General features: G+C 45.1%; 1 protein-coding gene across 6 annotated transcripts in view; it reads right to left on the reverse strand.

Annotated features, from left to right (window-relative positions):
- AP3M2 (adaptor related protein complex 3 subunit mu 2) overlaps positions 1-6441 on the reverse strand; it is a 45086-nt gene extending 38645 nt beyond the window's left edge. Inside the window, exons 1-3 of one of the 6 annotated variants that reach the window (XM_070598767.1) lie at positions 6358-6430; positions 4663-5006; positions 1484-1655 (exon numbers count right to left, since the gene is read on the reverse strand). In XM_070598767.1, coding sequence (XP_070454868.1) covers positions 1484-1655; positions 4663-4935 — 445 coding nt within the window. In that variant the 5' untranslated portion in view covers positions 4936-5006; positions 6358-6430. Of the gene's footprint in view, positions 1-1483; positions 1656-4662; positions 5007-5729; positions 6101-6186 lie in introns of those variants that run through there. The other 5 variants (XM_070598766.1, XM_008538076.2, XM_070598765.1 and 2 more) reach the window with 5 other exon arrangements.
- Between the last annotated feature and the right edge of the window lie 8964 nt (positions 6442-15405).

The following is a 15405-nucleotide window of genomic DNA, read 5'->3' on the forward strand; positions in this document are numbered from 1 at the left end:
TGGGCAAAGGACCCAAAAAGATAATTCACAATAAAGGAAAAACAGTTGATAAATGCTTGTACAGGTTTTAATTACTTTAATAATAAAAAATGAGTGTGTAAATAACAAGATACCACAAAACTATCAAATTGCAACGTTTAAAAAAATTAATAATAATAATAGGATTGTCCAGGTTGCGTAGAAATTGTTAACGGAAAGTATAAATTGGTGTAACTCTTCTGGACAGCAATTTGGCACAATGCATTAAAGTCCTTAAAATATGAACACCTTTTGATCCAGCACTTCCATTCCTAGTACTGAAAAGAAATCATCCTAGATGTGCACAAAGATTTTAGTATAAGAATGCTGATTCCGGGGCTGGCCCCGTGGCCGAGTGGTTAAGTTCGCACACTCCACTGCAGGCTGCCCAGTGTTTCGTTGGTTCGAATCCTGGGCGCGGACATGGCACTGCTCATCAAACCATGCTGAGGCAGCATCACACATGCCACAACTAGAAGGACCCACAACGAAGAATATACAACTATGTACCGTACCAGAGAGGGCTTTGGGGAGAAAAAGGAAAAAAATAAAAATCTTTCAAAAAAAAAAAAGAATGCTGATTCCTTGTTATTTAAAAAAATAAAAAATCAGAAACATTACAAACAAACAGGGACTGAGTAAATAACTTAGGGTCTATTCTGTACGGCAGAAAATTGTAAAGTCACTAAAAATGATTTAGATCAATATTTATCATAATGGGATACTGTTCACAAAAGGTTGATAAAACCTTGTTGATAAAACTAATGTTGATAGAAGATAAGTTTTAAATAATATACAAGAATTGTTTAAAAAAAATTCTATTACCCATTCCTTATCCATCTGTCTGGAAAAGACAAAAAATATACTCACCAGTATGTTAAAAGTGTGGTGGCATTAAGAGGTATTTTCATGTTCTTTGTGCATTTCTGTATTTCTGATGTTTCTTTTTTTTTAAAGATTGGCACCTGAGCTAACAACTGTTGCCAATCTTCCCTTTTTCCCCCCTGCTTTTTCTCCCCAACGCCCCCCAGTACATAGCTGTATACTCTAGTTGTGAGTGCCTCTGGCTGTGCTATGTGGGACGCCGCCTCAGCGTGGCCTGATGAACAGTGCCATGTCGGCGCCCAGGATCCGAACTGACAAAACCCTGGGCCACCGAAGCAGAGTGCGTGAACTTAACCCCTCAGCCACCAGGCCGGCCCCTGATGTTTCTATAATAATCATGTGTTCCTTCTGTAATCAAGAGAAAAATATTTTCAAAGGAGAACACTTCATTCTGTCATTGAAATCAGGATATTTTCTACACAACAAAAATATTTTTCAGGTTATGTTCAAAGACTAGAAAGAGCAAGATTAAAGGCCCTGGACATCTGACATCCCCAGAGAGAGGCACTCAGGATAATGCGCCTCTCTGGGCTGAGCCACATCCCGGGCGGTAGCTTTCTGCGGGTCCCCTTCTCCATACCTGTTATGGTGTTGACAACTGTGCGCAGAATAGTGGGAGGCTTTATCAGTTCTTTGAGGATGTTCGACTCAGTAGCCAACGGAAACCCATTGTCAAGCATCTCTTCCAACACCTCATAAACCACAACCACATTGTCTTTGATCACCGGCTCTGAACAGACTCCAAAATAATCCTGATGAAAACACAATATATACATTTATCACTCAGAGACTGTAACAAGTGACAGAACATTCTTAGAGAATAAGGATCTACTCCCGTCCATGTGTGTTGACTCAGCTTCTGGGATACTCTTCTATGAGGAGGGAATGAAGCACAACCACGGTTCTCTTAGGCAGCCCCGTGTGGTAGAGAGAACGCTGGACTGGCTTATAGTACTAGTGTCATCATTAACTTCTTTTATAAACTAGAGTAAGTCATTTAAAGTCTTTGGGTTCGTTTCTTCAACTAGATAAAATATGTAGAATATATAACTGAATATTATATGTGCTTATGAACAAGAATTTGAAAGAACTATGCAAAAGGACAATATTTGATCTGACATAGGTTGGCCCTGAAAACCTTTTTAACCCTTATTGTTGTGCTATTCCTTAACATTCATGCAGCAAATAAGAACTGAGAGGGAAACGAAATGAGGAGGACGAGCTAGCACACCAGAAAATGTCTTTGGATCATCCCTCCTCTAAGATGCTGGGACTCTAAGGAGGCTGTGCTCGTTTATTAACAAAGGCTACACTTACAGATACTAAATTATCTGGGTTGTGGAAAAAGCACTGGATCCCAAATCAGAAGACCTGGGTTATAATCTTGTTACTTACTAGATTAAGTCATGCTAACTAATTTGGGTCCTGATTTCCCTACTAGTATAATCAAGATAACACCATTGGCCATACAGGGATGTTGTAAGCAGCATGACTCATTAAATGATATGTGTGAAAGTGCTTTGTAGACTATAAAGCACTATGCAAAATGTGACGCGTGACGATACAATGATTTAGAAACAAACGCTTGTAGTCATCTGTTGTCACCTCCTAGCAATGTCAGTCACGTCTTCTACTGGACCTCTGAGATGGTCACACAGTCCTCCTTGAATTCATCCACTGACGGGAAATTTACTCCTTTTGAGAAACCCCATTCTAGCCATGGACAGCTCTGATTATTAGAAAGTTCTTTCTTTGGCTGGACTGAAATTTGCTTCCTAGATCTGCCTTACAGAACAAGTTTACACAACACTGCCTCAGTTATTTGAAGACAACTACAACCTTTCACTCCAGTGTTTTTTCCTTAGGGCCAGATTCCCTGTCTGATCCTTCTACTGTTCACACTATGGTATCGTTCCTAGATCTTTTTGTCATCTTGCCATTTCTAGTTTTCCAATATTCTCCCCAAATTATGACATCCAAAAGTGAACACAGACTCTAGATATGACATAAATTACATCAGATAATGTCAATTATCAGAGCCATTCCAATATCTGAGAGCACTTAGGAGTAAGAAATGTGTTTCTAAAATAAAAAGATTTCTTCTTAAAAAATGAGGATTTAAGGAAAAAAAGTTACACATTTCCTTCTCAAGAGTGATTTTATTTTGAAAAATAAAACACCTTGCTAGATTTTATAAACCAGGCATAATGTGAACTGAGCAGCTGGAAAGGAGACTCTAAGGATGACAAAGTGCTACAAGAAGCGGGCCTGTGGCTCCACAGCCGGAACTCTTCCATCGTCGTCTGTCCAAGAAGAATGATGCAGCCAGATAAGATACATCAAAATCAGGATGTATCCACATACTTTTAACAAATGCTTCAAAAATGACAAGCTCTAAAGTGCCAGACTTCCCAACTACAACTTTACTCTTTTCCCAAATTCCTCTGTCGTTTCCACTAGATTAAATAACTTTTCTCACTTCCTGTCTTGTAACAAATTACATAATCTCGCTATGCAGCAGATGTTGAGTTTCACCAGTGGGACTGTTGATCTCAGAATGGGGTAAAGTGTCATAAGTGGAAATCATACCAAGGCCCAGCCAGAGGGGTTTAGAATCATGACTACTGGGTTCTTCGACTTCAAGTTCCTCCACACAACTGGGGTTTATAATTCTTAGGTTTTCACTGTGTGAAGGAACTGGGATGTCACATGAGAACTGGAATCCCAGAATCGTACCACCAGAAAGTATTTGTGGGAAAAAATTATTAAATCTATCTTAACTCTCTTGGAATGAAAGCTGTTCTAGACATGTGATGTGGATGTGAGTGCAAATGAAAGGACTCTTTGATTTGCTTTTTAATTTTTATCATAATGCTTGAGTCCTCATTCTCCTCTCCAATTCCACAATTTCTGTATTCATGTGACCAGTTCGAGGCCTTACATGACATAGAAGTTACACCAAAGGGGCCCTGCTTCTCATTTGTCATTTGAGTTATGCAAATAACTACAACTGTTAGAAGTTGAGCAATTCCTTTAGGGAGAAGGTTCTACTGTCTGAATCCAGAGTCTGGGCAACCTAAAATTCTGTGCTATAAACGGGGCCGACATCCCACTCCCCAGAACCTTCAAATCTATTCCTGAAAGAAAAGTTCAAAATGAAAACTGTATCTTGTAAAATGTGTCATTTAAATTCTTATGGGTACAGACAATTTTCCAATCTTATTTTAGGTTTGTAACAAGAGTTCATCACTAGTACTCATATGCTGTGGATAAGCACCCCAAACCCAAGGTGAAGTGTGGGTTCACAAAATACTCCTGCCAGGGAGAGTGAAAACAAGCATTACTTAGCTGCTTCTACTTTTTAAAAAAATTTATCTTTACATAATCATCACTTTTTAACGCAACTCAAAGTGAGGTAGTTAACAATGGTTAACATCAACTCCTCTATTTAAACCCAAACTCCTCTGATTTGTGAACAAAAAGTAGGACAATTCCAATTTCCAGAACTAAAATGACTGTACACAATCATACCAAGTAGGGTGGCTTTCTCAGGCGACAGGTTCAAAGGTATTCAATTTGTCATTTTAGATGCAGCCAATTCAATCGATAGAAACAAGAATCTTATTAGATGGGAGAGGAAGTGAGCAATGTCAGAGTTTAGATTTCTAAAAAAGTTCCTTAACTGAAGCTGAGCACAATGGAAACAACTATAAAGACACTTTACAATTTACATGCACAGACCTCCTTAGATTCACGCACCTGAAACGTGTCCACTACTCGGTGAAGGAACTCGATGACAAACAGAGGCGGGACCTCCGTCTGGATGACAGCCACAAAAAAGATCTTGTGACGGTAAACACTTAAGAGATAGTGGTGAGGGGTAGGGATAACTGGAGGCACATTTTCTGCCTCAGTAGCTCTCTCTTGCGCCTCAAAAAAGTAATCACAAACGGAACGGCTGACCACACTTTTCCAATGTTTCTCCAGGAAAATATCTCCAGAGGAGTTGATCAAGAAAAGACTATGAATCATGGTGGAGATTGTCAGAGAGAGATGAAAGCCTTTTTCAGTCTGAAAGCCTCAGGACTCTGCAAATTTTCAACCTTGAAAACAGAAGCAGCTCTGGTCAGTTCCATTCAACCAAAATACATTCCCCATCTTCCAAGAATAGACTCAAGCCTTTCTCTACTACATGGGCCTGAAGTATCCCTCCCTAGAATTCCTAAGGATAATTATCAGCCATCTTGTTTGTCAATCAATCATATACTGCCCAGTTATCATTACTATTGCTTGAATTATATCTATTTACAATTCGACTTAATTTTTGGATGTCTACTTTCTCAACTGAACTGGAAGCTGGAGGAAAAAGATCATGCATGTTTTCTGCGGCCTCACTGCACAGTGCCTCCTTGCATACAAGAGCGCTGCAAAGAACAGCGATGAGTTTCATGTACTGGGCCACAACTCACACATACACAAGAGAAGTTCATGGCTGTGCAGTTTCACATGGCAACCACTAGCCAAATGGGGCCACTGAGCACTTGAAATGTGGCTGGTCCGAACTGAGACGTGCTATAAGAACAAGATACACACCAGATTTTGAAGGCGTTGTATGAAAACAATTTATCTTACGAATAACTTAATATTGATTAAGTTAATAATTGATATTAATGTAATACTGATAGTTTGGATATATTGGGTTAAATAATATATATTAAAATTTTTTATTCATTCGGTCAGACCCCATTCTCCAAGTACTTGTTAGCACAAGGCTCTCAGTTGGAAGCCTTAAAAAAAAACCCTCTGGGGGACCCCCGGTCTCTCACGCGGCAGCATCTGTACAGTGCCAGTCTCCTAAATGAGGGGGCCGCGCTGGAGCTCAGCTGTGGCCATTCCGCGAACTGGCTGCAAACTGGCCCAGGTGGTCAACCGCAAAGGCCTGTTGTACCAAGTGCCCCAGGGCGAGCTTAATCCCTCTGCCCGAGAACGAGACGCCAGGAGGAAGGGAAGGCGGCGGGCGGCTAGGATGCGCAGGAAGAGAGGCGGCTGCCAAAAGTGGGCTATTTTCGCGCCGGTCCCAGGCTAGCCGCCCGCGAGCCAGGGGTGGCGGAGGCCGTTTAGGGCCAGGGTGGACAGCGGGCGCATTTAAGGGGTGCGCACCTTCCGGGGGTGAAAAGGGTCGCCAGTTTGCGCACATGCGTTGCCATGGCAACAGTGTCCCCTCCTCCCTCAGCCTTCGGGCCGGAGCGGGCCACCTCCCCAGCCCGGTCCTCGCTCCCTCACCTCTCCCCGCCGCAGCCCCCAGCTCGGGGGGGTCAGTCCGGCGGCATCTGGCGACCGGTCCCGGCCCTGTGCGCCCCCGCTGCGACCCTCGCGCGCGCCAGCCCCCGCCCCGCCGCTGCGTGCGTGCGCACGCCGCCCCCACCGGCGACCCGGGTCGCCGGCCCGCCTCACCCGGCCTAGATCTTCGCAGCGCCCACCGTTCCGCCGCGCGGACAGGCCCCGCCCCCGGCCGCCCCCCGCGCCCGCGCCGCCCGCGCTCGTCCGCTGATTGGCCGGCCCGCGGGACTCGCGCCAGCGCCGCCCGCAACCGAGCTCCGAAAGGCCGCTGATTGGGCGTCGGCGATCGGCTCCTCCCCTCTGATTGATCGCCGTCCGCGGCTCTGGCTCGAGCCGCCCGTTGGCCTTCGGGTTCAGTCATCTCCGATTGGTGCAGCTCTGTGGCTGCGAACCCTGATTGGCTGCCGTGAACAGTCTGCGGGCGCCTGGCCTCTGGTCACCCAGTCACAAAGGGCCGGGGCGGCTACCGCTGCCACCTGCATCACCGCGGAATGCGCTTCGAGGGGGATACTAGAAAGTGTGATTTCCGGGGCACGATTTATCATATAGCAGCATATCACGGATAATAAATGATGAGCAGTAATAAGTGCTCTCCATTAGAGAAGTGAATCGAAAAAGAGACACGATGCCTGTTCGTTTACGTGCGTTGGGTAAAGTAAAGGTGATTGGCTGTATAGCGTCTTACCGAGAGCTCTGGACCTGGATTCAGGACGCCTCTTCCTGCCGCAGGTGGACCGCCCCCTGCTTGACCTTGGGCAAGGCACTTAACCTTTCAGTATCTCAGTTCTCACATCTGGAAATGAGGAGGTTGGACAGGTCTCTCTCCAAATTACACTGGGGCTCTAATGACTTTGATACTACTGTTTAAGTGTAAGTGATGCAAATCATTGTGATACAGAAAAGCATGGAGTATAAGTCAGAAGACAAGGTTCAACTTCAGTTAAATGAAAAATTAGTTATTAAATGAGATGAGGCGTGGAAAGGATTTGCCTTGGTGCCTGCTGCATTGAATGTGTTCAATAAAATGGTAAGCTGTGGTGACGATGGTCGTGATGTCGACCTAGGTGACATGGGTTTAGTTTTCCCTTTGGTAGAATGGAGCATGAGTGGCAGCTCCTCCTTACACAGGACCATGATGAATATTTATTGAAGGTCATGTGGATTGTTCTTTGCCATAGTTATTAAGGGCAGTTGGCCATTTTTTTAAATTCAGGTTATGATAGTTTACAGCACTGTGAAATTTCAGTTGTACATTTTTATTAGTCAGTCATCTTTAGGTGTGCCCCTTCACCCTTTGTGCCCACCCTCCACCCACCTTCCCCCTGGTAACCACTAACCTGTTCTCTTTGTCCATGTGTTTGTTTATCTTCCACATATGAGTGGAATCATACAGAGTTTGTCTTTCTCTATGTGGCTTATTTCTCTTAACATAATACCCTCAAGGTCCATCCATGTTGTGAGTGGGACAATTTTGTCATTTATGACTGAGTCGTATTCCATTATATATATATATATACCATATCTTCTTTATCCAGCCATCAGTTGATGGGCTTTTAGGTTGCTTCCAAGTCTCAGCTATTGTGAATAATGCTGCAGTGAACATAGGGGTGCATAAGTCTCTTTGAATTGCTGACTTCACCTTCTTTTTTTTTTTTTTTTTGTTTAAAGATTTTATTTTTTTCCTTTTTCTCCCCAAAGCCCCCCGGTACATAGTTGTATATTCTTTGTTGTGGGTCCTTCTGGTTGTGGCATGTGGGACGCTGCCTCAGCGTGGTTTGATGAGCAGTGCCATGTCCGCGCCCAGGATTCGAACCAACGAAACACTGGGCCGCCTGCAGCGGAGTGCGCGAACTTAACCACTCGGCCACGGGGCCAGCCCCTGACTTCACCTTCTTTGCATAGATACCCAGTAGTGGGATGGTTCGATCATATGGTAGTTCTATTTTTAATTTTTTGAGACATCTCCATACTGTTTTCCATAGTGGCAGCACCAGTTTGCATTCCCACCAGCAGTGTATGAGGGTTCCTTTTTCTCCACAACCTCTCCAACACTTGTCATTTTTTGTCTTGGTTATTATAGCCATTCTAATGGGTGTAAGGTGATATCTTAGTGTAGTTTTGATTTGCATTTCCCTGGTGATGTGATGATGAGCATCTTTTCAGGTGCCTATTTGCCATCCGTATATCTTCTTTGGAGAAATGTCTGTTCATATCCCCTGCCCATTTTTTGATCAGGCTGTTTGATTTTTTGTTGTTGAGTTGTATGAGTTCTTTATATATTATGGAGATTAACCCTTTGTCAGATATATGATTTGCAAATATTTTTTCCCAGTTGGTGGGTTGTCTTTTCATTTTAATCCTGTTTTCCCTTGTAGTTGGCCAATTTTGAACTAAGTAAAAAAGAAAATTCAAAATCAAAATGGCTGAATGATGTGGTATCCTATTAGCTTAGGGGCTCTGGTCTCAGACTGCCTGGGTTTGAATCCTGCTCCAACACTTACCAGCTGTGTGACCTTGAGAAAGTATCTTAACTTCTCTATACTTCAAGTTTCTCACTTCTCATATAAGAACACTAATAGTACGTACTTCATTGAGTTGTTGTGAGGCTTGAGTTAGAAATGTGATAGCAATTATTATCGCCTAAGAAGCAGCACAAAATACAATTACACATGGTTACTAAGCAGTGTGTGTCTAAGGTGCAGAAAAGCAATCACTGCTGTGGGCATCTCTCATTCATTCATTGAGTTAACATCTACTGAGAGCCTCCCATGTGTCAAGCCCTGTGCCAGGGGTGCTGCAGTGACTAATATCACAGACATTGTCTCTGTCGTCATGGAGCCTAGCTGGGAAGACAAATGAGAAGCAAGTAATCACAAAACAGTGTGATGAGAAAGGAGCACATGAGGTGGGGGATGCTGGTGGAGGGGGCTGACCTAGAGTCAGGGAAGTCCTTCTAAACTGAAACCTAAACAATGAATATGGATTCCACTGGGGTGGAAGGACAGAGAGAAGAGTACCTGTGGAAAGCTCTAGAGACTAGAGCATTGACTATACCTGAGCCAGAATGGAGGAAAGAGTGCAGACTTTCTTTTTTTCCTAAAATGAGATTAGGAAGGCAAGTAGGAGCCAGGTGGTTGTGAGCTTTGTGAGAACTGTTAGCAGTTATAAAGCACTTTGTGCCATGCACTGTCCGTTCATTCCATAAATATTTAGTGGGTCCTCCAGGTGCCAGGCACTGTTCCCATGCTGGGATACACAACGCCAGTGACCGTGAGGCCGACATCCCTGCCCTAGAGGAGCTTCCATTCTAGTGGAGAAAGACAGATAACAATCAATAAGGAAAGAATATAGTATGCTAGAAGGTGGTAAGGACAATGGAAAAAACCAGAAGGGAGGTCAGGAGTGTCCTGGGACTAGAGGGCAAGATACAGTTTTTAAAAGGATAGTGAAAGTAAGTCTCATCGAGAAGAGACATTTGAGCAAAGACTTGAAGGAGGAGAAGGAGTTAGCTACAGGGATATCTGGGGGAAGAGCATTCCAGTAAAGGGAAAAGGCAGTGCAAAGGCCTTAAGACCAGAGAAGTCCCAGGCACAGTAAGGATGATAGTGTAGCTGGAACAGAATGAGCAAGGGGTAAAGTAGGAGATGAGGTTACGGGGTTGAGGGTGGGGACCTAATTATGTAGGATCTTGAAATCTATTTTAAAGAGTTTGGCTTGCAGTGGTTGTGAAACGGGGAGCCAATGGACAGTCAGAGCAAAGGAGTGACAGGATCTGATGCATCAATTTGTTGGGTTGAGAAGAAACTGTAGATGGGCAGGAGTGGAAAGAGATCAGTCAGGAGGCTGCTGCAGTAATCTGGGGGAGAGACAATGCGGCTTGGAACAGGGTGTGGCCATGGAAGTGGCAAGGAAGAGTCAGATTCTGTATGCAGCCTGAAGAAGGAGCTAGCTGGATTTCCAGATGGATGGGATGTGGGAAGTGAGAACAAGAGAAAAGTGAAGGACGACTGAATCTGAGCACCTGGAAGGATTGTTCCACCAACTGAGATTAAAAGAACTATGGGTGGAACAGGCTTGAAGGAAGAAAATTAGGAGTTCAGCTTTGGACATGTTAAATTTAATGTATCTCTTAGCTCTATTAGCCATCCAGGTGGAGGTGTTGAGGAGGCAGCTGGATATGTATGAGTCTGGGGTTCAGGAGGAAGGTCTGAGCTGGAGATGTAAATTTTGGACTTATCAGTATATGGATATTAAAAGCCATGAGACCAGTTGAAATGACTCAGGGAGTGAGCATGGAGAAAGAAGAGGACTAGAGTCTAGGGGCACTCCAAATTTAAGGGTTCATAGAGGAGAGGAAGCTGTAGATTCATTTGATCTTCCCAACTACCCTAAATGAATTTCTGTTATGATCCACTTTTTATAGTTGAGAAAACTGCAGGGAGTGGTTAAGCAACTTGCCGAAGGTCCAGGAAGCAGGTAAGTAGCTGAGCTGGAGTTCAAGCCCACAGGAAGATCTAAGCAGTCTGGCCTGGAGTGCACACCTCCTGCCTTTCTCAAAAGCCTTGGAGCCCACTGAAGAAGTGGTAAGTGGGAGAGTGAAATGGCTTTCAGCTTTACATTTCAGAAAGTCCATGCATGCAGGATCGATGGGAGAAGGCCAAGCTTGGAGGCAGGGAGATCATTTAGACTGTTGCAGTAATCCACACGAGAGATGCTAGTGACTGCAGCCAGGATGGGGGCTGGAGAGAAATGGACAAATTCCAGAGGTGTTTCTGAGGTGGAGGGATAGAGATTGGGGATTGATTGAAAGTGAGTGGTGAAGGGGAATGAGGAATGGAGGATTATTTGTAGGTTTCTGATTTGGGCAGCTGTATGAATGGAAGTGTCATTTGTTGAGGTGGAGATCACTGAAAGAGAGGCATATTGAGGGGCGGGGCAGGCAGCATGAATTCAGTCATAGCAATGCCCAGGGTCATGTACAAAGTCAACACTCAAATATTCTTTGAGTTTAATCAGCTCATATAGTACATTCCCATGGTTTTAAAAGAGACCACAGGAAATCATTGACAAATGGCAAGTCTGTTTTATGCATAAAAATCTCTAGGAAAAGGTTTTCTAAAGCTGCCACTGACAAACCATCCCAGTGTTTAACAGTTTTCACTGCTGAGAAGTTTTTCTACCATGAAAAGCCAGTCCTAGCTATCAGGGGTCCCTGGGACTCATTAGTTAATTAATTATTATTATTACTATTATCATTATTATTTGGTCTGAGACAAGAGAGGCCTTACTCACTGAGAAAGGCATTTTTAAGGGCTGTGCAGTGGGCCCCAAAGCACCTCTCTGGCTTTGATATTTCCTCCTCCTGCCCACGCATGCTACCCTTGCATCACACCTCACTACTGGTCACGCACTGAAGAAATGGAATGCCACCCATCCGTGTCTTTGTTCTCACTGATCCCTCTACTTGGCATGTATTTCTCTCGTACTCATCTTATTTGTGGACATTCTCTCCAGCTCTCAAGGTCCAGCCATATGTTTTCTCCTCCATGAAGTCTGTCCCAAGCTTGATGCCTCCAAATTGGAAGTAATTTCTCCCTCCTCTGTGATCAAATAGCATTTCACAGCTCTTTCATGTAACCCACAGAGCTTTTGCCATTGCCGTGCATTTGTGTATGTAGTCTGATCACATAACTGGACTGGAAACTCTTTCAGAACCATAGTATGTACATCTCAATGCCTTACATGCATTCATTCATCCATGAAGCTAACATTTATGGAGGACCTACTACCTCCTGGACACTGAGGGTGCGAAGATAATTAAAGCGTGTCTTCAAAGAGTTTACCATCAAATGTGGAAAAAAACTGTAAAGAAAAGACCAAGTCCTTTCAAAAAATCAAAACCAGCTCCTTTAAGGCTGGCCATGGAAGGAGCCTGTCTTTGTGGAGAAGGGAGCCTGAAGCTGACACCCCTGCTCTCCAACAAGACACCCACCTTCCCCTTACAGACCTCCCACTGCTGGCTGCTGCCCCCACAGGCTGGACTTGGAAGGCTCGGTATCCCTTTAACTCTTCACACCAGTGTAGACACACTAGTTTTTGTTTAATTTCCCATAGCAGAGCAGAGACCAGGTTGGACGCTTATACAAAACTTGTCTGAAGACTTGGGGATAATAAAAGGGAAATGACCAGAAAGAGTAAGAACATGTGGCTAATAATGCCGCAGCTCACAGGATGTGACGTAATCAGGGTGTCACGGGATGCACACCTGCTTCCAGGTGGCAGAGGTTCTCTGTAACTCGGCTTCCCCAGGAGCCTCAGTAAAGCCATCTCAAGTTCCCGAAATCCAAGCCCTGCCTGACAGGGAGACAGCAGCAGCCCTGCGCAGGCAGCCTCAGGCAGGCTTCCTGGGTCCAGTCTCCTGAGGGAAGAAATCATCGCGCCAGATGGCCCCTTTCCAATTAAGCCCGGGAATATCCAACTGTGAGGCCCCACTCACACCTCAGGGGCATGGCATTATTCTTGGCTTCCTATGAGACATCCTCCATTCTCTCTCTGCACTCTTTGCCTAGATGACCTCATGAGCATAAGTACTATTTTAATGATGGCGACACTTGATTTTATGTGTCCAATCTCAACTTCTTCACAGACCTCCAGACCCCATCTCCAATTACCCATTTGACATCCCCACTCAGGTGCTTCACAGACATCTTAATAGGGCAAAAAGGAACTCTTTTTTTGAGGAAGATTAGCCCTGAGCTAACTACTGCCAATCCTCCTCTTTTTGCTGAGGAAGACTGGCCCTGAGCTAACATCCATGCCCATCTTCCTCTACTTTATACGTGGGACGCCTACCATAGCATGGCTTGCCAAGCGGTGCCATGTCCGCACCCGGGATCTGAATCAGTGAACCCCGGGCCGCCGAGAAGCAGAATGTGCACACTTAACTGCTGCGCCACCGGGCCGGCCCCCAAAAAGCAACTCTTGAATTTCCTTCCCAAATCTGTTCCTTCCTTCAGCCCTCCTCAACCACCAGTTTTCCCCTCAGTAACCATTCAGCTACTCAAACCAATACCCATGCATCATCCTCAAGCCTCCATTAACCTCATCCCCTCATCTAATCCAGAAACAAAGCCTGTTTATTCTATCACTAAAGTCCTTCAAGAATCCATCCTCTCTCCAACTCTACTGTCACCACCCTAGTCCAGGCCACCATCACCTCTTGCCTGGAAGACTATAAACCACCTCCAGACTGGTCTCCCAGGTCCTCTCTCAGCTCCTTCAATCCATTTTCTATACAGCAGCAAAAGTGAGCTTTTAAAACTGTGAACAGGGCCAGCCCCGGTGGCCGAGTGGTTAAGTTTGGTGTGCTCCACTTCAGTGGCCTGGGTTCGGTTCCTGGATGCAGACCTACACCACTCATTTGTCAGTGGCCTTGCTGTGGCAGTGGCTCACATACAAAAAAAAGAGGAAGATTGGCAACAGATGTTAGCTCAGGGCAAATCTTTCTCAGCAAAAAAAAACAAAAATCCTTTCCTTAAAAAAAAAAAAAAAAGAAAACTGTGAACAGTTATCTGTAGCTTAGAACCCTTGAATGCCTTCCCATGGTGTTAAAGCCCAATGCTTTTACCGCCCTGCTGTAGACCGAAGGTTTGTGTCGCCTCAAAATTCATATGTTAAATCCTAATGCCCACTGGGATGGTATTTGGAAGTGGGGCCCTTGGGAGGTGCTTAAGTCAGGAGAGTGGCACCCTCGGTAGCCCTCATGAATGGGTCTCTTCTAAAGGAGACCCCGGAGAGCAGCCTTGCCCATTCTACCACATGAGGACACAGCGAAAAGACAGCTGTCTGTGAACCAGGAAGGAGATCCTCACAGACGCTGAATTTGCCGGTGCCTGGATCTTGGACTTCTCAGCCTCTGGAACTGTGAGAAATAAAGGTTTGTTGTTTAAGTCACTCAGTCAGTGGTATTTTTGTTATAGCAGCCCAAACGGACTAAGGCACGCTTCTTTTATCTGTCCTCTCCCATCTCTTCAGTTGAATCTCTTGCCGTCTCCCGGCACCCTGCTGCTGGGCCCTAGTATGCGTTGTTTCCTCTGCTCGAAAGGCTCTTGCCCCGGTCTTCACATAGTTAGCTCCTTTTCTTCCTTATGTCACTTTCCCAGAGAGTCTTCCATTACCATCTTATCCAAATTTCCCACCCCCTTCTTCGTCTCCCTCTGCCACTCTAGGCTGATTTCTGTCTAAACACCCACCACAGCTGCTAATTACTCCATTTCTTTCTCTCCTGTCGTCTTGTCTTTGTAAATCTTCCCAGTGGAGTATGTGTGTCTCGAGGGCAGGCACTGTATTGTTTTTCTCACCTGCACAGCCATTGCCTGGCATAGTGCCTGGCACCCAAGAGGCCTCAATAAATGTTTGTTGAATAAGTGGACTGTTCTGATCACCTCCTACTCACCCTGTTGGTGAAGGAAGGATCCTCACCCTAGAGAGTGTGAGACGACCAAACACAGGACACTCGACACTGGACAGGTGACATTGACAGCAGTTTTCTGAGATGGATATTCACAGCCCAGGGAAGAGGACATTGCACACCACGCAGGGCCACACAGGGGCTGCCCCGTGGAAGAGAGTGAACCAGCAGGGGCTGTGCGAGGCAGGTTTGCAATGACAAGAGGGTGGGCTGGCCCTCGGCTCCTGCAGGACTATGTAATCGGTTCTTTTGAATGATTTCCAGGGCTGAGAGGGAGGTGAGATCCCAAAGTCTGAGGACTGCATGATTATCTAGCTGATGGGGAACTGGCCCGGCAGGGAGACGTCCCTGCTGGTGGGGGGGCACATCTGGCGGGAGTGGAGGAATTCACAGTTAGGCTTTGGGCCCTGTGGTGCTCAAAGATGTTAAGGCAGCACTCGAATTTTAGGTCTTATAATACATAGACCTAGCATCTGGACAAGAGATGCACACGTTTAGTAGCTAGGGGTAGGGAGTGGGGGGAGAAGATTGCTTCATTACGTGACTATGTGAATGAATTATTATTATGCTATAAGCCCTGTGATGGTGTATATACAGGCTACTATATGAGCAATTAGTACGAGTTCAAAAAAAGGATCATTCAGGGGCTGGCCCCATGGCCAAGTGGTTAAGTTTGCACGCTCTGCTTCAGC

This window comes from Equus przewalskii, chromosome 28, assembly GCF_037783145.1.
Source record: "Equus przewalskii isolate Varuska chromosome 28, EquPr2, whole genome shotgun sequence".
Classification (NCBI taxonomy): Eukaryota; Metazoa; Chordata; class Mammalia; order Perissodactyla; family Equidae; genus Equus; species Equus przewalskii.